The sequence below is a fragment of the Lampetra fluviatilis genome, chromosome 6 (genome assembly GCF_964198595.1).
Source record: "Lampetra fluviatilis chromosome 6, kcLamFluv1.1, whole genome shotgun sequence".
NCBI lineage: Eukaryota > Metazoa > Chordata > Hyperoartia > Petromyzontiformes > Petromyzontidae > Lampetra > Lampetra fluviatilis.
In genome coordinates this window covers 3,920,746-3,945,071 of record NC_136280.1, presented here as the reverse complement: position 1 = coordinate 3,945,071, position 24,326 = coordinate 3,920,746, and the positions used below count along the sequence as shown (strand labels likewise).

At 44.9% G+C, this 24,326-nt stretch overlaps 1 protein-coding gene across 1 annotated transcript; it reads left to right on the top strand.

Moving 5' to 3' along the window:
* On the top strand, positions 1-24,117 carry LOC144933063 (glutathione S-transferase theta-3-like). Its single transcript, XM_078857557.1, has 6 exons — positions 1-122; positions 15,470-15,596; positions 18,437-18,524; positions 20,052-20,208; positions 21,504-21,680; positions 22,367-24,117. Exons 2-6 carry the CDS (start codon positions 15,485-15,487, stop codon positions 22,580-22,582), a joined length of 750 nt encoding a protein of 249 aa, XP_078713683.1. The 5' UTR covers positions 1-122; positions 15,470-15,484; the 3' UTR covers positions 22,583-24,117.
* Positions 24,118-24,326: the final 209 nt, after the last annotated feature.

Sequence of the window (24,326 nt, the reverse complement as noted above, 5' to 3'; positions counted from 1 at the left end):
TCTCAGTCGACGGCGCTCATTCGTCTTCGAGCGCTGCGTCCTGGCACAGGGAAGGAGCTGCGTCACGCTGTGCAATGGAACAAAATTCTTGATAATGACGATGACAGTGGATGTGAGAAGAGGTACGTCAAAGTGCACGTAACAAATGACCCCAAGGAATAATTCGAGTTTTGCCTTAATGATGTTGATGATGATGATGGTAAAGTCCCCAGTACGAACAATGGAAAACTACAACTTGCTAACTTAACGTTAAAAGACTTTTTAGAAAAGTGCCAAAGAGATTGTATCCTCATATCTCATGCCAAAACGTCCTACTTTGCGAGTAGTGGACCTCTGTCGTCTCCACTCGTGCTCACAGCAGACTGCTCGTAAAACACTCTCGCTATCATTGTGCGTCCAAAAACCCAACTTCATGAGAAAAGCATTTTCCAAACCTGATAACCGAGGGAACAGCAACAACAGGCGGAGGAAGCAAGTGAAGGCAGCGGCGTCGCCTACTTTACCACACCTACGATAGCACTGTCGTCTGAAAATGATCAACTAGTCACGCAAATTTTTTTAAATCTCTGTACACGGCAGGAAACCTTACTGTAAATGGTAATCGACAAAGCACACGTCTTTATGGGCTGCTCACGGCAACCACGCCCAGGCGGGGAACATTACTCGTTTCATAGAGGGGTGTCGTAGTCAGATTAGGGTTTCATGTGCAGGCCAATAATGTTGCTCCTCAGCTTTTTACAGTGCACTTTCTTTCATCATTAAAGTCATTTCACCTGATGATAGTCCATTGAAATGTACCATAATCCATGGCAGACCTTGATAAAAGTTCGGGGGGTGGGGGAGGGGTGAATACTACTTGCAACTTTGTAACGGTGGAACACCACAGGAAGGGGGAGTAGAGTCGTGGATGCATAGTAAAAGGGGAGAGAGAAGATTTCAAAAAATTGGGGGGGAAATGTGGGGGATGGAAAAGGGAGAAACAGGAACAAAGGGGTTAGGAGAGATGAGGATGGGGAGGAAGAGGCTGCATCAGGGCCTTGATGCTGCTTTACGGAGGAGCGGCGTCTGTTTTCACAAGGGGTGGCGGACAGGAGAGGGATTCAGGTGAGGGGGGGGGTCACGTGTTTTACAGGAGGCTTGGGCTGATATATAGATACAATACACGATAAATGGTAACGCTCAATATAACAGCAGAAAAAGCTTGGCTCCAACAACATGGCAAGCCTGGCAAGGATCAGGACCTGTCTTTGGTCCGAGTGAACGTGGCTGACCGATTTCACTCTCGTGTCTATTGGAACGGTCACACGTTGACCTGTGACCCCTACAGCCGGCACATGCTTGACCAGTCTCGTGTCTGTCGGTGAGGTCACACGGTGACCTGTGACCCCTACAACCACCACATGCTTGACCAGTCTCGTGTCTATCGGCATGGTCACACGCTGACCTGTGACCCCTACAACCACCACATGCTTGACCAGTCTCGTGTCTATTGGCGCGGGCACACAATGACCTGTGACCCCTACAGCCGCCGATTGCTTGCCAGCTCAACGTCCTATATCGTGGCTTGCCACGGAGGGACACAGTCAATTTTTGACAGCTGTCACTAATATTTGTATTATTTGGTTCTTTCGGTAAAGTCACGTAGATAGAAAAATAATTAAAATAAAGTGAATAAAAATGAAAAATAATAACCATTGCTACACTCTACATTATAAACTGCCAGTACACTCACCCAACTTAATAACCAGGCTACAGTCAACATTATAGATTAGCCAGAACACTCACTCCGATTAATAACCAGGCTACAGTCTACATTACTGTGTTTTTATTAGTTTTTATAACTTTAGTTTGTATTATTATTTTAATCTGCGTGACTTTACCGAAAGAAACAAAGAATACAAAGGATGGTGTTGCGTGTGGTTGTTTTTTTGGTTACTGAATTAGAACAAAACGTGCTCCCTCTTGTTATTTTGGTTGCAACACCAATGTGCTCTAGACCCAATCACCGCGGCTTATTTATATTCAACTCGAATAATAATCTCCGATGTTTATAACTCAATATCCTTAAGGCGTCAACGGCGCCCAATGTGAAAGGAGCAAAATAAATGTTAAGTACAAAAAGTTCACCGACCAAATCTAACTTCACGACGATTCGTGAGCAAGACGTGCAAAGCTGCACAGAACACAGACTACACGTACAGCACTTATGGAAAGCAGATATCATAAGTGTTGTCTTATATAACTCTATACACAACCATACGTAACATCGCAGGCACACGTCACCACGGGTACACTACCTCACGTGTACACACAACCACATTTACACAACCACACACACACAGTGTACACACAACCGCATGTGCACAAACACACACACACGTCGTCACAAACATGTGTACCCAAACAACCTGTCACACAGACGTGTTGACCTGCGCACATACAGGTGTGTGTATCCACACACCCACACACAAACCCCCACACACACACGAGTGTACCCACACACAAACCCACACATACACGCGTGTGTACCCACACACACAAACACACAAACCCACACACACACAAACCCACACACACACGAGTGTACCCACACACAAACCCACACATACACGCGTGTGTACCCACACACACAAACACACAAACCCACACACACACAAACCCCCACACACACACGAGTGTACCCACACACAAACCCACACATACACGCGTGTGTACCCACACACACAAACACACAAACCCACACACACACAAACCCACACACACACGAGTGTACCCACACACAAACCCACACATACACGCGTGTGTACCCACACACACAAACACACAAACCCACACACACACAAACCCCCACACACACACGAGTGTACCCACACACAAACCCACACATACACGCGTGTGTACCCACACACACAAACACACAAACCCACACACACACAAACCCCCACACACACACGAGTGTACCCACACACAAACCCACACATACACGCGTGTGTACCCACACACACACACACACAAACCCACACACACACAAACCCCCACACACACGCGAGTGTACCCACACACAAACCCACACATACACGCGTGTGTACCCACAAACCCACACACACAAACCCACACACACTAACCCACACACACACACGCTAACCCACACACACACAAACCCACACACACAAACCCACACACACTAACCCACACACACACACACAAACCCACACACACACACTAACCCACACACGCACAAACCCACACACAAACCCACACACTAACCCACACACACACAAACCCACACATACACACTAACCCACACAAACCCACACACACTAACCCACACACACACACACAAACCCACACACACTAACCCACACATACACACTAACCCACACATACACACTAGCCCACACAAACCCACACACACTAACCCACACACACTAACCCACAAACCCACACACACAAACCCACACACACACACACAAACCCACACACACACAAACCCCCACACACACGCGAGTGTACCCACACACACAAACCCACACACACTAACCCACACACACACACGCTAGCCCACACACACACAAACCCACACACACAAACCCACACACACTAACCCACAAACCCACACACACAAACCCACACACGCACAAACCCACACACACACACAAACCCACACACACACAAACCCACACATACACACTAACCCACACAAACCCACACACACTAACCCACACACACACACACAAACCCACACACACTAACCCACACACACACACACAAACCCACACACACTAACCCACACACACTAACCCACACATACACACTAACCCACACAAACCCACACACACTAACCCACACACACACACAAACCCACACACACTAACCCACACACACTAACCCACAAACCCACACACACAAACCCACACACACACACAAACCCACACACACAAACCCACACACACACGCGAGTGTACCCACACACACAAACCCACACACACTAACACACACACGCTAGCCCACACACACACAAACCCACACACACAAATCCACACACACTAACCCACACACACACACAAACCCACACACACACACTAACCCACACACGCACAAACCCACACACACACACAAACCCACACACTAGCCCACACACACACAAACCCACACATACACACTAACCCACACAAACCCACACACACTAACCCACACACACACACACAAACCCACACACACTAACCCACACACACTAACCCACACATACACACTAACCCACACAAACCCACACACACTAACCCACACACACACACACACAAACCCACACATACACACTAACCCACACATACACACTAACCCACACAAACCCACACACACTAACCCACACACATACACACTAACCCACACACACTAACCCACACATACACACTAACCCACACAAACCCACACACACTAACCCACACACATACACACTAACCCACACACACTAACCCACACATACACACTAACCCACACAAACACACGTGTGTGTGTGTACCCACGTCCACTCACGCGCCCACCCGCAAGTCCGGCCCCGCGCGTCTCCCCCCTTCCGCCCCGCCCCCTCCTCGTGACGTACTTCCGGGCGCTTTAAACCGCTCACGAACCTCAACACTCAACCATTGCTACCGATTACTTAAGCCGCTAATAAATAAAGCACCGATTAACGTGGGGGTTTGTGTGTGTATGTGGTTACACACGTGTGTGTGTGTGGATTTGTGTGTGGGTGTACACACGTGTATGTGTGTGTGGATTTGTGTGTGTGTGGGTTTGTGTGTGGGTGTACACACGTGTATGCGTGTGTGGATTTGTGTGTGTGTGGGTTTGTGTGTGGGTGTACACACGTGTATGTGTGTGTGGATTTGTGTGTGTGTGGGTTTGTGTGTGGGTGTACATACGTGTATGTGTGTGTGGATTTGTGTGTGTGTGGGTTTGTGTGTGGGTGTACACACGTGTATGTGTGTGTGGATTTGTGTGTGTGTGGGTTTGTGTGTGGGTGTACACACGTGTATGTGTGTGTGGATTTGTGTGTGTGTAGGTTTGTGTGTGGGTGTACACACGTGTATGTGTGTGTGGGTACACGTGTGTGTGTGGGTTTGTGTGTGGGTGTACACACGTGTATGTGTGTGTGTGGGTTTGTGTGTGTATGTGGTTACACACGTGTATGTGTGTGTGGATTTGTGTGTGTGTGGGTTTGTGTGTGGGTGTACACACGTGTATGTGTGTGTGGGTACACGTGTGTGTGTGGGTACACGTGTGTGTGTACACACGTCTATGTGTGTGCGAGTTTGTGTGTGGGTTTGTGTTTATTCGCTTTTGAATCTCACCACCACCAACCAACCACCCCAAACGTATTTGGGTTACAGTCCACCACAGGCGTGTCTGGTGGTGGTGGGACAAATTGTGAGTACGCCGAACTTATTCCCAAACGTCTTGACCGGCGTGGAAGAGAAGGCCAAATTTCCCTCCCAGAATGGCATCTCTTATACTTTACAATTACCGCATCTTTAATTCCACATCGTCGTTATATCCAATTAATTTACAGGTTTAAAAGGGGCTTACATCACCAATGAATACACGAATAAGAACAATTAAGCTCGGGGTCAGCAGCTATATCATGGGATCTTTTTTGACAGTATCAAAGTATGAAAAATAGAAGAATAGGTTTTACCCTTTCTGGCAATAAAACAGGTGTTAAGATTTTCAAACACAACAACACATTGCATGTACGTGTGGTTAATGCAGACATGACTCTTTGCAAAAGGTCTCCATTTGGTGTTTGCACATCTTGACACCTGTTTTATTTCCAGAAAGGGTAAAACCTGTTTTTTTTTTCACCACAACTCTCTCCCATCACTAAATCAGCATGGGATGTGCGTCAAGTACCCATCACTGCACTCACTTTTCCCCCCAGCAATACCGTTAATGATCACGATTTCGTATCGCAAATAGAATTAATAATCTACCGTTAAATAATAGTTTTTTTACCCTTTTATCTGGCAACAAAACTGACACCTTTTTTTTACAAGGAGTCATGTTTGCATTGACCACAATACCTGCAGTCGGAATGCAAACAAAAACCATAACTCTGATAATGTATGCACAGTCCTTGAAGTTGATTGGTCCACACCCGAGACAGTTTTCTTTAGAGCCTAGTCTCACATACATTATCAGAGTTATGTTTTTTGTTTGCATTCCGACTGCAGGTATGGTGGTTAATGCAAACATGACTTCTCGTAAAAAAAGGTGTCAGTTTTGTTGCCAGATAAAAGGGTAAAAAAATTAACCCGTAAAAACAAAGTTTTTCACTATAAATCCTTTATATGCGTGGCGGCTAGAGTCCTCTCGTCCTCTGGCTTGAGATGGCTGCCACCTATGGGTCAGATGATTGCCTGCCACCATTAAGCAATTGGTAATTAAATATAAAAAAAATCCTACAATGTTGAAAATAAATTGTCACGCACAACGAGTCTGTGTGCAAAATGTCAGCTCGATTAGATCACGGGAAGTGGGTTAAAAAACGACCGAAAGATTTGCACGGTCGTAAGAGCGCAAGCAAGCAAGCAAGTGAACTTAATATAAAGGATTTAAAAAACAATTATCATATTTTGCTACTGGCAAATGAGGTTCCAATGGTGGAATCGACCGTTTGTTTGTATTTCCTCTCGGCCATCTATTGGAAAGTATATCTCGCTTGTTGTACCATCTCCATCCATAACATCGTCCTATCTCGCTCGTTACAATGGCTTACAAATACATTTGCTCAATGCTTTCATGTATAATTCGCTTAAATCGTTACCCAATCGATTCTTGAACGCAACGAAATAGGAGAATCGATGTTAATTTGATGCAGTATTTTGCATTTTACGTATTAAATTCGCAATTGCATCTAATCTGCCTAACGATTAATCTCACCAGGCCTCCGCGTGGTTCAATAACAAACCATTAAATCATTTGGGTTAGTAATTTAAAAAACTGATTCTATCCGAAATATTCGACTATCAATGTTGGGCCTCATGTGCAGTGACGTCACGCACAGGGGGTGGGCCTCATGTGGAGTGACGTCACGTGCGGGACGGACAGACATTTCTTGCTGATCATAGTAGGTAATAATGTTATATTGCCAGAAAGCGTAAAACCTATTCTTAGTTTTCATACTTTCATACTGGCAAAACATGCCATGAGATTCTTCTTCTTATTGTTGTTTACCGAGGAAAGTATCAACTGAGTGCCATCATGCCTCTTTCTTCATGAGGGTCTTGACAAGTTTTCGTATCAGGGTAGGGGCGACGATTGCCACGTGGAGAAATGTGCCATGACGTTCACACACAACGCCCTACTCTTACAAATGACTTTAGGTGATCTTACCGACAGGTATCTGTCACTAATTTTTATATTTGTTTTATCCAGAGTATGAGTTATTCTTTAAACACAATGACAGAAGCCAGCCTTAGTGTCCAGATGCTTAAGATATCTCGCATGTAACGGATGGATTTAATACCTCTTCAATCTCACACCAAGAGACAGATTTTAATGAAAACAAGTCTATTATACACTGGTCAACACACTTTTTCTGGCATAAGGTATTCCAACGGTTTTAAGGTAATTTTGGGGTGCTGATTCCAAATCTGGCATCAGTTTTTGTCTATCACAGGTTTTTGAGATATCAAATATTGCATTTTCAATAAAAACTGCAGAAGAAAAATATTAAATAAATGTGGATATCTACATAAAATTATATTATAAACACACTATCCTAAAAATACAGCACCATATTTTGACACTAAAGCAGTCACTGATTCGCAACAACTTGCAATCATAAGTGAGAGAGTTAATTTAGGGTAAAATCAATGAAAATGGGGTATGCCGATAGCATAAAATGAGATGTGATAGAGCAAATCTGAGATCAGATTTGGAATCAGCACCCTGAAATTAGTCTAAAACAGCTGCAAAACTCCAGGCCAGAATTTTTTTTTTGTTGACCAGTGTTATATATTATAAATCAGAGCGCCACTCGGTCCAAAGAACACTTGATACGATCATACAAATTAGACTCGAGTCTGTGGTGCCAAGTTTCCTAACCAAAATAACTTAAATCTCACAACTATTGATTCAACAATTATCATTTCCATCCTCATCATTGTGGCTAGTGTGAAACAAAACAATATAATTGAGACCATTCGTATCTATCCTACTCAACACTACTTGTTTTATTTTATAAGGGTATATCCATATGTTATGGTTATTACACCCGCAGATATAACTACTGGAAATAAGTGAAAACTACTGGACGTCTTTGAAAAACCGCTGGACATCTGCGAAAAAGAGCTTCATAGCTCGTCGGATTTCTCCAGGATAAATAAATAAAATCTGAATAAAAAGATCAAGTTTATGACTAACCAGGGCGGACGCTGGATACGAACCGTGATCCACTGCAGCAAGCGCTGGGTCACGTCATCGTGTGATTAACGGAATGTAATTTAGCCAACTTAGAGCGAGCGGTGATGATTGATGTGAGAGAGCAGTCACGGACAAGACCTCTTCAATCACATTTACATTCCCGCATTATGTTATTTGCATCAACGGAATGTCATCCATTCATATACATCGGCACACAATGGTGAACTCTTGTGGACAATTAAGATCCTTGGTGGTTAATTTGCATATTTGGAATGTCAGTTCATTAGGTTGTCGAGCAACGTAGTCGTCTCTACTCTTGTGTACATCCGACGAGGTCTCGCTCTGTACAGATTGATTAAAACTAATTTATGTACAGATTGATTAAAACTAATTTATGTACAGATTGATTAAAACTAATTTATGTACAGATTGATTAAAACTAATTTATGTACAGATTGATTAAAACTAATTTATGTACACATTGATTAAAACTAATTTATTTACAGATTGTTGGATTCTGCACGGCGGGACAAAGAGTACAGAGCGCGTCCTCTGCTGGCTGAAGTTAAAAGCGCAGCGCTGCAACAGCGTCCTCACGCCACTGTCGGCGGAAGAGCCTCCACTATAGGGCGCTCGAGAGGCTGGAGAACCACCCCAAAGGGAATTTGGCTTACTCTTCCACACTAAACAGGGGGCGTCCATAAATGACGTCACGCACCTGGGGGGGCGGGGGGGGGGGTCAGACATTTGTGACGATGTGTGACAACGGGGGGGGGGGTTGAGAAATGTGACGTCATATCAAAATGCGCAACTTTAAATAAATATAGACAACACGTTCTACTTAATTAAATAGACTTTTTAATAAATGTTTTCTCCTACAACATCCGAGTGCAGCGCCACATTAAATACGCACTACAATGACGATAGTTTAAAGCGATTTAAAGCATTTTTTTATTTGGGGGGGGGGGGGGGCAGAGCTTTGTGACGTCATATTTGAGGGGGGGGGGTCTGACTTTTTGTGACGCCGTGTGACGAATGGGGGGGCGGGGTCAAGAATCGTACAAAATCGCGTGACGTCATTTATGGACGGTCCCACAGACGTCCTGGTAGATGTGGCGTGCCCACACTTTACCCCAACAGACGCGACCTACCGATCGACTGATACGGCTTACCCATTCACCTTCTGCTGGCAGGACATTGGCGTAAAGGGATACACTTTTTTTTGTTATACTGCGTTGGCAGTGGTGGACAATGCAACAAAGAACTCGAAACATTCGCCGATGATACTGCGATAGAGAGGAAAACATATATATAATAGGCGACGTTTTGGGTAACGGCCCTTCATATTATGGCGGCCAGTGAACTTTAGTTTGAAAATCCCTATACCATGGGGCCCTGGAAGAAAACAAGTTTTACAAATGTTTCTAGACGAGCAGTCTAGACTTGACATATTAACAGTTCCCCATTGGTAGATATGTAGTACTGTAATAATGTATATATTTAGTGACATCGTGATGTTTGTTAAGTCAGCCAATAGATGTCACCACCGTATTATGTCCATGAGCCAACGGGGTGATTGGTACCACCTGGTTTGGCAAACGCAGTGTCCACCAGGGACTTAAAACTTAACGAATATACCGCACGTTTTATATATGCACGTCCTATTTTTATAATATTCATATCGTAATTGTTTTTTTACCCTTCTATCTGGCAACAAAACTGATACCTTTTTTACAAGGAGTCATGTTTGCATAGACCACAATACCTGCAGTCGTAATGCAAACAAAAAACATAACTCTGATAATGTTATGTTTTTGTTTGCATTACGACTGCAGGTATTGTGGTCAATGCAAACATGACTCCTTGTAAAAAAAGGTGACAGTTTTGTTGCCAGATAAAAGGGTAAAAAATAAATTATCATATTTTTCTACTGGCAAATGAGGTTCCAATAATATTAATATTCTTTCGATGTTTCATATCACATTGTTTTTTTTTTACAAACCTATATTCTCGATTAAGCACGCTGCGTTAATTCTTTGGGAATAATATTCATACGAAGCTTCCAGGATGACTTACCTACCATGCATGTATGTTTACTACAGATTATATTTTTCTATACAACTATATTTGGCATTTGCCATCTTGTGGGGTTCATTTACTGTAAGACATTTTTGCACTACTGGCTCAAAGTCGATAACTCCGCAACCGTCCTGCTTAATCACTGTAGTTCCTAAGTTTATCCAGTAGACGGCAACATCGTTTTTATTGAGACAATCCCACAAGTTAAATCAGTCCATGTTTTGGCTGAGTCTACCCTAAAGCAGGGGTCCCCAACCCCCGGGCCGCACAGCAGGAGGTGAGAGGGGTGAGTCCGTGCGTGGTCCACCAATGCTTTTATTATTGACCACTTCCATCCGCGCCTCTTTCCCGCACTGCTCACTTATCTCAGTCACAGTTTTGGCAAGCCCACAAGCTGCTAACCCCTAGAGCCAGAATGAGTACAAAACAAACATCGCTGGAGAGCTTCTTTGAAAAGGAAGAAAGACCCAATGATGAACCAACCCACCCCCCGGTCCGTGAAAAAATTGTCTTCCACGAAACCGGATCCTGGTGCCAAAAAAGGGGTGGGGACTGCTGCCCTAAAGGACACCCGTGCCAGGTTCGGATAACAATTGCCACTGATGTTCTTGTACATGGCTCGCGGTTCAAGCGAAGTCACTGGGAGCGTAAGGTGGTGCGCATACAACAATAACAAAAGTCCCCTGTTCAGCCTTTTAACGAACTGCTGGGGCAAGTAGCGGGATATCCCTCGACATATGTAACGTATACGATCCTAAATTTCGATTTAAAGCTTTCGTGACTGCAGGGATTCATCTTCTTGGTTCTTTCGGTAAAGTCACGTAGTAGGGAAATAATAAAATAATAAAAATAAAACATAATGAAATAATTCTCACGACGTTTCGGCCACAACGCAAGGACGGCTGCTTGCGTTGTGGCCGAAACGTCGTGAGAAATATTTAATGTTTTATTTTTTTTATTTTATTATTTCCCTTCTACGTGACTTTACCGAAAGAACCAAGAAGATATACGATCCTGAAAATGTGTCCGTAAAACGAAATTGCGTATATGAAATCCTATTTTAAGAATGCAGCAAATTTTCAAAAAGTACTTTCATAATGGAGAACAAAATTTTATATGCTTAATAACAGTGGTAGGGGCACTCTTTTTAAGTTCCTTCCCTAACTTATAAGTTACGTTGTAGCGAAATTACGTATATTGAATTCAAGGCCGTAATTATAATATATATTGGGGGGGACACATCCCCCCCAATATTCAAATATGCTCAAAATGTCCCCCCCCCCCCCAATATATTGCTATAAAATATATTTCTGTTTATATGATTGTGGTTATGGTTGTACTTTATTAATCCCTCATCTCTGCCATTACATACAATGAAACAAGAAAAGGTAAAAAAAAGAAAAAAACAGAGCAATGTAATACAATACACTTAGGCATTATTGTAAAAAAATTAATAAAAAGTCCATCCCATGTGTTAGTATTTTTTTTATATTTTAGGCAGGAAATTAGTTTTCAAATTTAGATTTTTTTTTCTGGGCGGGGGGGGGGGGACCCCAGACCCCCTGGAAGATTTGGTCCCCCCCAATGTTGACTCCATGGCTACGGCCTTGATTGAATTGCTGTATAACGATGAATGACTGTACTGTGAGCATATAATACTGGTAGGAACCTCCTGGTTCCACCAGCCCATAGGGGATTATTGTATCCGTCCGTCGTGCATCCAAAAATGGGAGAGGTGGGGCTGGGTGGAGAGGGGAGGGTGGGGCGGGAGGGGCTGGGTGGGGTGGGGAAGGGCTGGGTGGGGAGATGGGAGGGTAGGGAGGGGCTGGGTGGGGAGGGTGGGGAGGGTGGGGAGGGGCTGGTCACCCCGTGGTGCCCTTATAAAACTCAACGTTTCACCTACTCATTCCGGCTTGTGCCCGCCCTCACAATCGGGCATATTTGCGGAATACACCACGCCGCCGTTGACCCTGGCCATTGACTGAGCAACCCAACGTTCCTACCAGCTCCCTCCGCAGGAATGTGTTTTGCACCATATGTAGCCAACCATGTCTGCCTCTATCAATCTATCTCCATGTCTCTGTGGTCGCTCTCTCCACATCGCTCTACGACCCTGGTTACATCTGCCTCTATCTCTGTCATTTTTTTACAACAGCGATTAAGAAGAGTGGAGTCAGGGCAGGAGGACACGTCGCTAGATGGCACGATGGCTCATGCAGGTCAAGGATGAGTGACAGTGGCAGCCACTGATTAGAACGTGTCCCAGAGGACACTGCACCGTGGAGATGGAGCAAAACATTCAGCTGGTGTGCAGTTCTCAATAGACTGTGACATCGCAAAACAACGTGCACGATAGCGACGTCTTGGGGAAGCCTTTAGCCAGCAATGGCCTGATCATGGCTGCTGCTGCTGATGATGTTGACTATAACGCTACTCCCGGTCAATTATTCAGTCCCTCCAGAAAAACGCGATTATGCGATCGCAAGATTTCACGCAAAATCAGCCAAAGTCCGCATATTTATGCGGGGGGCGCGTTTTTTCAAATACGCCGCACTTTCGCCGCATAAATTGCAGATTTCCGCGCGCAAAATATGCGGGCTTGCATGATTTCATAATCCCCGCATTTTCGTTGCAAAAAAACACATATCTTAGCAGAAAGTTGAAAAATGTTGCGTTTACTTCACACAAGCGCAGCCATTTCCCCTGTTGCCATGGGAACGTTATGAAGTGACGTCACTCATTACGCGACATCATTGAAAAGCTGCAAAGCCCGCGATGCCAATGAAACCATGATGAAGCCCGCAAATCTTTCTCATTTGCCAACAAACATAAGCGCAAAAGACCGCGCAAAGCAGTTCCCCAGTGTGTTACATGACAGTGGGGGCAAATTATTGTACATAGCTACCTCTGTAAAACAGGAAGCACACATTTTATTTTTTAATATTTTATTTATTCATTTTTACAGAAGTTGTAGCATATTCATTTTGTAAAGCTACAGAACTTGTTCGACTCAATGTTTTGTAAGTTTGAGCCATCTGTTTGTTAAGGTCTGAAATAAAACAAGATGAGAACTTAAATATTCCCAGCACTTTCTGTGATGTAGTATGCTTGCTTATCATAGGAAGTAATAAGAAATGACTCTTTACATTAAAGTAGTAGCCTAGTGAATAGGGTGTTGGGGGAATCACTTTTTTTTCTCTTTTTCATCAAACCGCAGTTTTTGCAAGTTCCCGCAATTTTTGCAAGTTCCCGCAATTTAATCGCATAAAATTGCATAAATATCCCGCATATTCCATCGCATTTTTTAAGAAAACGTGCCGCATAGTCAACGGTTTTTGCCCGCAACAATCACCAAAAAACTCCGCGTTTTTCTGGAGGGACTGATTATTGATGTTGTTTGTAAAGAAAAACCACATGCATTGGAATGCTGTGGCCTCGCTTCGTTACATTGTGAAGTATGCTTTTGAAGTCTTGAGTGGCAGTTGAAATAGTGAAACAGTGTTCTATATAGCATTATCGATTGTCAATGTTTTTTTCTATCTGTCCCCATGTGCTCTTTGTCTCTTCTTGCTCTCCGACTCTCCATGTATCTCTTCCTAACCATCCCTTGCTTTTTCTGTTATGATGGATTTTCAGAAAATCTCGCATGAGCCGAGCTCATGCGCGCCATAACTACAGACGTGGAGACTGCAAATATGTTTCCCAGAGGCAGCCTTTGCAGCAGTGAGCATTGTTGACTCTATTGCAACTGGTGAGTCTTAATGAGAACCAAACAGGTCTATCGTTATCTGTCAGTCTCATTTTCTGCTCGCTCGTCAGTCAGATTTGCTGAAATATATAGGTTGGATGGGGGCCTCAAGACGAGATGACATTGCAGTTTTTCAGGAACTGTTGACAGATTTTGTTTTGTTTTGCAAAACGCACACACGCTGACGAGTGCTTTCATTTTCTCCACGGTTGGCTGTGCTGCTTGAAACGTGTGTGTTTTCCGGCCTGCACCGATTGTTTACGATCGGACACGCACTATCGTCGTACGTATTCGTGCATCTTGCCTCTCCGTCCCTCTCCAGATCTCCGGCGTGTTCCTCTCTCTCTCCCTCTCTCTCCATGCCCTCTCCCCCCATGCGTCTTCTCTTTGTCTCAAAGTTTCCATCTTATTACAAGCCCCCAACTCGCTCTCCCTCCACACGAGGGCCCCTCAGTTGCGATGCAGCAATGCGGTTTCTCAGCTGAATTCATGATTCTGACCTGACCTAAGGCGTCTCTCTCTCTCTCTCCCAACTTCAAATTAACTGGAATTTCCGCTTCAGGGTACACGAACTCCGAGAAACCTCCCTAGAGGGTGCAACACAGAAAGAGAGAGCGAGAAAGAGCGAAATAGCGTGGGGGTTGTGGGGTTTCAGAGGCGGTTGGGATAAACTAAAGAAATAAATTAGGAACGACCCCGTCAAAGCAGAGAGAGGGGGGATAGAGAAAAAAAAACCCACACACACACACGGGGAGGGAATACAATAACCCCGAATGTATTCGCACGCACATCCGACCCCCACCAAAACCCACCCCAATGGGCCCTCAACATCCCCGGCGTGATTGGATGACCGAGGTCGAGCATCAGCCCGCGTCTATAAAGCTGCTTGCGAACGCTGCGGTGGCCAAACCTTTACTGACATCATCTCTCATCTCATCTCTCTCTCATCTCATCTCTCATCTCATCTCTCATCTGATCTCTCATCTCTCTCGTCGGCCTCGACCAACTTTTGGCGTTGGTTATATTTTTGTTGTCGCATCGATTTTTTTTGGTTGTTTTTGTTTTCTTCCCAATTCGCTGTGTCACTTAACTCGCTCTCACTGCTGCTGCTGATCTTCCTGCGGATTCTCACAATCGTAGCTCGCTGCTCCGTTTTGTTGGAAAGTCTGATTTAACGAACTAAAACAATCAACCCCTCTCAAAACTAACCCACCGCAACAGGGTTATTTGATCGCCATGGGCCTGGAGGTGTACGTGGACCTGATGTCGCAGCCGTGCAGAGCCCTGGTGATCTTCCTCAAGAAGAACAACATCCCCTTCGTCCAGAAGACTGTGGAGCTCGCCAAAGGTACCACACCGCATTCCCTGTGTTCCTGCACGTGTTCTGCGCGTTCAGGAACACGGTTCTGACAGGTTAAGTCTTCGTGTCTGTTTAATCCCCCCCCCCCACACACAGTTGATCCGAAATCGGAATATTTATCCTGGAGAAATCCGATGAGCTATGAAGCGTTTTCTTTTTTTTTTTATTGCTTACAGATGTCCAGTGTAGGTTTATTTTCACCTCTTCCGAGATGTCCGGCGAGTGTTTCTGGAAGAGTAGGCCAAAACACCCCCTACAGAGAGGGCTTTAACACCGTTCTCTCCCCTCTCTCGTCGAAGCCCTGCAGCGGTGTAAAGCGAACAAATTGTACGGCCACACAAGAAGTCAGGAATTCTCCGCAACTATGTACGCATCTTAAAAAATATTAATTAATTAATTACTTATGTTGTATTTACTATGGAGCGTCATGTAAACCCAGCATTATTCGTTTCACGGAAAGGTAACTGCTGCTTAAGACTCCAAAGGTTGAAACCGGAGCAGAGACGTCTTAATAAATGTTGTTATAGAGTACTCGTCTGCAATTCCCATAAGCAGATGTTTGTTAATTGATTTCACAAGTGCACTATTGTTTGAGTGCCTTGCAGCTGCTACTGAGAGTTGGACACTTTTAGTCCATGAGCCCAGACCCGACGAAGCCGGAGGTGCAAGAAACAGACAACAAACTAAACACACACAATCGTGATTTGACACACACACACAGAAAGCAGTTCTAAAAAAGAAATGAGTTTTCAATCTTGTCGGTACCACGTGAAGGTGGCATAACTTTAGCGGTTCCAATTTCTTAATGTGGTCAACAACCGTGAATTCTTATTGCATACCCGTGCATTTGAAATTAACGGGGAGGTCATATAATTCACTCGTTTCAATTTAAAGCTTTCGTGACTGCAGGGATTCATCTTCTTGCTTCTTACGGTAAAGTCACGTAGAAGGGAAATAATAAAATAATAAAAATAAAACATAATAAAATACAATTCTCACGACGTTTCGGCCACAACGCAAGCAGCCGTCCTCAGGTGAAGAACAGGGCTGTCGGAAAGACAGCGTCCGAATCGACTTTCCGACAGCCCTGTTCTTCACCTGAGGACGGCTGCTTGTGTTGTGGCCGAAACGTCTTGAGAATTGTATTTTATTATGTCTTATTTTTATTATTTTATTATTTCCCTTCTACGTGACTTTACCGAAAGAACCAAGAAGATAATTCACTCGTGTTTGTGGAAATAAATAGGTCCGACTTAAACCGCATGTGCGTGTGTTACAGAACATTTCTTGGTTGTTAAACTTGGCCCGAGGCAGACATTAACAAGGCGCAGCCAATGCCAACGGAGACAATGCGTGTGGTCGTGAGCGTTAAAGCATGTTCAGTTCCACTCATAAGGGGGCTGCCTGCCTGTAAATTAAGTCAAAATTCTGCAAATCGACCCGTATCAGCATCAAACGCAATTCATTTGGTAATTTACCATTCGCATCATAGCATCTGCAGCTTGAAAGTGATGTCAAAATCAGTCTCGTGTTTGTGGGTTTTTTTGTTCCAATAAAACCTAAAAGTGGATATTTTATTCGGGCGACGATACATCGCAAAACTGTGAGAGATGGCGGCGACTCGCGGAAAGCCTTCATGCAGCAGTGGATAGACCACGGCTGATGATGATGACGTTGACATTTTGTCTACCCCAAGTGTTAACGTTTGTTTAAAGGAAACATGCTTTTGGAACGCTGTTTAGCCTCCCTTCATTGCGTCGTGAAGTATTCTTGTTTGTTTGAAGCCCCCGAGCGGCAAGCCGTACGCGTCGATTCTTGAGACTCAGGATGCGTGCATTCCGATTTGCACGGGGTGGGTATCATCAGTTTGAATTCCCGAATTGCCTCGTCACGTGCGTGCAGTTTGATCACGCGATTCGTATGTTGCATGGGCATACTTCACCACGCTGAGCAGTGCGGGTTGAAGGTGGGGGGGGGGGAGCATCCATCCCCGCCTCCACAACCTCTTCATCAACCCACACTGACCAGCATGGTGAAGTATGGTAAAAAATATCCTACCGTGACCGACAATGCTTTGGAAGGCTGTCGTGTCCATTGGTTGATCGAGAATGGCTGGAAATTATTTAAATGTTACCTTTATTCAAATGCAGTCTAGAGCAAATGTGAGGATAATTTTTCAATCTTTGCCCAGGACTTTTTCCAGGTGTGTCCCTGCTTCGCATTTCTAACCGTTCTCTGCGTGCTCCTGTGTGTGTGTGAGGACCCCCTAGAGTGACGAGACAAAACCCCATGCACGGAGGCAGTGCTCCCCCATCTGCACCCACGCACAGAAATCTCAGCAACCTGCACTGTCACCTGCAGGCATCCCATCATTATCAACATATGGTGTACACAAGCACACGACGTTTATGATTGGACAGGTTATGGATCGAGATGGATTTTGAGTCGTTCACAATACACACGCATGTAGACACCTTAACATTCAATTTGATGTTTGCTTTTAAATGGGCTTAGGCAGAATACATCATGGCCAGAAAGGATGCGTGCAAGAGGATAATTTACACGGGGATGCAGTGATAAAGATCAGCCAATGCGCAGGACAGAGATTAACCGATTGTGGCATCACGAAACCGTAATGGATGGTGATGGCACGGGGCGGCCGTCAACCAGCATCCTACCCCGTAGGGTTTTCACGGTTGTGCCGTATCGGCTCCCCCTGTGCGCTTTTGCGGTTAGTTTTTAGGTGCGTGGTTCGGCATGTCGCGAGATACACCGCACGTGCTTGGGATCGTCTTCGGTAACTGAAAAAGTGTGTTCTGATGTCACAGGTCAGAATTACTCCGAGGAGTTCCTCGCGGTGAACTCGTTGGCCAAGGTGCCAGCGATCCTGGACGATGGCTTCGCACTTGCAGAGTGGTGAGCTAATGGCGAGAAGTGCGGCCGCTTCTTACAAAGTCGCTGTGTTCCATTCAACCTTGCATTCCACAGAGTGAACCAGTCAGCCAAGGCTGAGCTACAAGCGTTGCAGTTTTAACACTCCCCCGCATCAAGGACAACCCCCCCCCACCAAACTGGATTGTGTGTGTGCATTTTTGTGGCAATCAGCAGACTTTGCAACGTATAGAAAATGTTCAATGATGGGAATTGACTTAACTTAAAAAAAAAACATTTTATTTAGAGATAGTATTCCAGTTGTTCTACTGGGTGTCGTGAGAAGAGATGAAGACATTTACATTCTGCACTTGCAGAGAGCGGTGCATCACCCTGTGTCAGTCAAGCGGTCCTGGAAGATGATGATGTTGCAGAACTGCATCTGAAGGCACTTCAATACTCGGCCTCTCTAGCCACACGAGGGGCACAGCTTTTAATATCCCGCGAAGATTTCTCGTCGCATGTCAATCAAACGAAATTTTAGTAAGATTTCCAGGGCTGGAACATGCCAAACTAAAAATCTTAATTTAACTTGACAGTTTCTTTGCGTGTAACCATTGAGACAACTCACCACAGCTGAACACCCAGTTTAATCACAAGTACAGTATGCTGAAAATCAGATTTGACCCCCAATAACTCAGCAGTGTCAGCTGAATGCACCTGGCCATCTCTAAGTTAATGTTGTCCAATGACTAACCTCCTCTACTCTGTACAAGTCTGGCTTTTTTGTTCTTAAAATTTTGCTCAGAGCTGGAAACGCGAAAAAAACACCACCCACCCTTACTCCTTTAAACAGGAAACCACTTAGATTTATTTTTTACGAAATCAAATTGTGCAACAGACATTGGTATTAAGGTCTGCAGAGCTATACCCACGGGTACGATTTAGATTTTAGCCATCCGTGATCTAACTGGATTCTCAAGAGTAGAAAGCTGATGATCTCAGCCTGGTCACCAATGACTGGCAAGAAGTGAACTGCCTTGCCTGGTATACAGGAGGTCGTGGGTTCGATCCCAACCCTGATGCCTGCTGTATATTTGGAGTTTGCATGTTCTCCCCGTGGTCGCGTGGATTTTTCTTTGGGTCCTCCGGTTTTTCCTTCCACATTAAGAAATATGCGTTTAGAGTATTTGGCTGTATATAAATGTCCACATGATAAGCCACTTTTGTTTGGGATATCATTTGTGGCCAGGCCATTTCTGAAAAAGAGCCTTATCTGGTAGAATAAAAAAAGTAAAATAGTTTTAGTTTTCAAATATTGTTTTATAACTTAATTCAGCTAAATTCCAGCTCTGAGAATTGCATAGCAACCTTACAAGTAGCTCTGCAATGTTTGCTTCTGAGGGCTGTTCTCCAACACGGGGTCACACTGTTCTGCAGGCGTGACCTCGTTACAAACGGATACTTCATCTCGCGATACGAAACCGCTGACGCGTATCTTTACTATTATTTTGTTACATACAAAAAATCCCCCACCATTGCTGCTGCTGCTGATGATGATGACCCTGGCAGCGTGGCCATCCTGCGTTACCTGCTGGCGCGCTACTCCTCGCTCGTGCCCGACCACTGGTACCCGGCGGACGTCCAGCAGCGAGCACGCGTGGACGAGTACCTGTCATGGCAGCACACGAGTGTGCGTCCGCACGCCGCCAAGGTCTTCTGGCTAGAGGTTGGCTTCACGCTGCCACTACCCTTGACGCTCATTGAGAGTCGCATCACTACCCGAGCAACAAGAGGGGACACAGTAAAGCAGTGTTTTTCGCAAATTTTCTGGAGGGGGCCAAATTTCGTCGATAAGACATCAGTGTGAAAGGCCGCCACACATTTGAAACCATTGGGTTTGACAGCACGATGATGATGATGATGGGGGTGGTTTCACATTTTTGTATTGTCGGGGGGCGCACGTCAGGGGCCACATTAAAGGCCACCAGGAGCCGTCAATGGCCCGCGAACCTTGCTATGAAGAACCCTGTAATAAACTACGTACACGCTTATTAATTGGCCAATAACACCTAAGCTTGGGCAATTTCTGACTACGGCTCACCACCTGGCTGCCTTCCTGCTCCGTCTGCGGTTCTTTACGCCTCCCGAGTTATTCTCTCACTTTCGACAGTGAGCCTATACTGTGCTCGTTATAACTTGAAATTATTACATAAACACAAAAGGACGTACGCTGCTTTAACCAAAAGTCTTTGTTCCTGCGTACGTTTTGGCAGTTGTGCTGTGTGGCTCTGTGTTTTTGGGTGATACAGCATGCAGTTCAACCCCTTGGGTGTACAATACGTGGCACAACCAGAAAACACATCGTTATTTGAGCCGCGCGTGTCGTTGCATGCCTGCGTTCCAGCGGCACTTCGGAGGCAAGGGGTTGGTGGATTGGTGCAAAGCAGATTTGTGAAACTCCCAAATCTCACTAGGTTGCGAGGTGGTCAAGACATGGCAGTACAGCAGGTTGCTTTATTAAGTTTATCTTTGTGGAATTTTGATTGTTATCACCTCGAAAGAGTAGCCACAAACACACCTCTAGAGGTGGGGGGGGGGGCCCTCTCGACAACACCTTTTAGTGTTGAGGCCCATCTGCCAGCAATGGTGTGAGCGGGAAATTTGCGGCGCTGCACCTTTACATCTTCACGCAGAGTCTCAAACATCCTGGAGAGGAACGGGTGAGGTTGGAAGGTGGATGAAGTCAGTCGATAACTCCCTGCGGTGCAATATGTACGTATGCAAGTTGAACTTCTTTCGCACCGTACATAGCCAACCGTACTAATGGAAGGTGCTGGGGAAGGACAACAAACTAAACACAAAAATAAATTTTAGAGAAATGAGTAAAATATATATATATATTTTAAATGCATCCCATAAAGAAAAGAAACCACACAGTGCAGTACACATGAACGCACAGATCGTTTGCAGCGTGTGAGTGTGAACCCAGCGCGGCGCGTGGCTCATCGTGTCGTGCTGCAGGTACTGATCCCGATATACACGAGGGAGCCGGTGGAGCCCGAGAAGGTCAAAGAGGCCCTGGAGGACCTGGAGAATACACTCGTCGCCATGCAGTGCAAGTTCCTGAAGGACCAGCCCTTCCTGTGCGGCCAGGAGATCTCGGTGGCCGATATCTTGGCACTCTGCGAGCTCATGCAGGTGACCTCGCTCAAGCCAATTCACCGTTTTGAGGTCGTCGCCGGATTCTTACGATCTCGCAATTTATTTAACACGCGCGGAGTTTGAGCAGACGGCTTCTACCACGGGTGAACATAAGCACGGCCAATTGGCTGTCACTGATAAGCGTGGCATAATCAGACTTGGAAAGGTTTGCATGACCCAATAGTTGGTTGTGAAATTTGTGTTTTATACAACATGTCTTGCAATGATAATTCTAACAAAATAGTAATTTAGTATATTTGGTATTTGCGCCATTCTTCCAGCACGAGGGTATCACAAAAACGCTGTTTCACAGACGAGTCGTGGTCTGCCAATAGGGGGCGATGCAGCCACGTGGTTTACGCAATTAAATGATTTGTAAGTTATCAAATTCGGCAAAATTTGGGCCGCGATATCGGCAGACATTGCCTCAACTCTTTATTCAAACGACATCACGGCATCTTTAACATCCACCGGGGTAGCCGATGGGACCTATTCACAAGTATTAACCGGGGTGGTCATTGAGTTCGAACCGTGAACTTCGACAGCAAATGGCAGACACGATACCGCTCAGGCAGGTCACCGCCTTTGAAGCAAAGGTCACGGCCGCATCGACCTTTGACTCGGCGAAGGTAATTTATATTTCCGCCGCCTGCCAATAACATCCGTCTTGTCTGGCGTGACAGCCTGTCGCGTGCGGCCACGACCCCTTGGCACCACACCCACTTCTGGTGGCCTGGCGTGCCCGCACCGAGGAGGTGCTGGGAGCTGACCTGCTGGCCGAGGTGAACGCGTGCATCATGGGAGCCCACGACAAGCTCAAGAACTATTTGCACCCGCAAGGCGAAGGCACGCTGGCGGTGCCCCCGGCCATCAAGCACCTGCAGAAGCTCACGAGATGAGCGAGCGGAGAGTTGCCACGACGCTCAGTCCTGCCCGTCCGCAACGCTCACCATCTTGCAGCAATGCAAAGCATCCTGGGGATGAGTTCTAGGCATGTAACGATTCATTGAGTTGTCGTAATGTGGCGTCACGATTCGATAGCCGATGCTTGTTTTAGCCTCTCCGGTCTTTTTGGGTTGTCCATGTGTTGTTCGTCACCAAGTCGGACGCCTCAATCCATGTGCTTGAGGAGCTTTTTCAGGAACTGAACTGTGCTTCTCACTTTTTTAATGAGAGTGTTGTCGGCTGCTGCTGCTGCCGGCATTCTCGATTCTTGGCAATGTAAGCTCAGCTCTCTGATGTAATCGAAATCACGTTGCGTTTTACATTTGTTTTGTATCGTTTGTATTGTCTGCCTCTAAAATTATTTAGAACCACATTTATCAGGAACGTAAGAATCAATTTCAATCGATAAATCGTTACATGGCTACCAAAAATACAGTCACCAGGCTATATACTGTTGGGCTTTAAAATTTAGAAAATACTTATTTAGATGTGCTACATCATAGTTTGTGTAAATCATGTGAAAACATGTATTTCAGTAGTCTTTGAGCTACGTGTGTGTTAAAATAAGTTTTATTCAGACTGGAACACAAGTTATACTTTTAAAAAACGTGTTCGTCTTTTTCCATACTTATATCCTGACCATGTTATGAGATGAATAATCAATTTTTGATGTCTCCAAGGGCAGTGAAACCCTTTATGTTGAGAGAACAGTCCGTGGAAGTGGATATCACAGATCCACCACTTAAAGATCCCTTCAAGTGACCACTGGTCTACAGGGTAGAGGGCAGCACTCTCCCAGCTACTCTGCCACTGAGAATAATACGTCGCACAGCAGTCAAACAGATTCATTTTCAATTTTCAGAGCTCGAATTTAGTCAAACTGCGCGTAACCAAATTTTACGTGATGGAATTTTTGCGTCGGTGTTGGTAACCAGCATATGACTGTCAACTCGATACACTTGAGAACCTCGCTCCATCACAAGTGGCTGCCTAGATTCGACTACCGGAACTCAACGGTACCAGATCAGGGTTCTAACGTAATTGTTGAGCCACCGGTCCACCTCAGGAAAACAATTTACACTCAACACGATTACAGTATCATTTTTTTAATCATTATTATTCATGTAGCACTGTGCACAATAGCCCATAACTGTGAAGGCCCATGTAATAAAGTGGTCAACATTATAGTAATCTTTTATTATATGATGGATTTCATAAGCATTATAATAATTAGAAATCTAAGTTCTTGTAAGCTCACGAAAAGGGTGCACCAATATAGAGCATCAGTTTACTCAGCAACTCTCAGACGATTTCACAATAAACCGTGGCAGTCTTAGTACTAACTAAAGTATGTAGATCCAAATAAAAAAAATTGCCTTTTTCTAAATTTGTCTCTGTGCTTAAGCAGTGGTGGCTGTGTGGTGACGTTTGATGGAGAGGTGATGAGTTGTATGATCGGTTATGTCAATAAACTCTGCGACCGGAAAAACAGTGGGCGAGAGTCGAACTTGTTTATCTTGGGTAAATAGTATTATCATTATTTACAATTAACTCACTAAAAATATATAGTATATGCAACAATTAATTCACTAAAAAAATAGAGTATATGCAACAGGCTAACGACAATTAACTAAAGCATCTATATAGTTTATACAGATGAAAGGAATGTATCTTACATATGATTACTCTCTGTTTAAT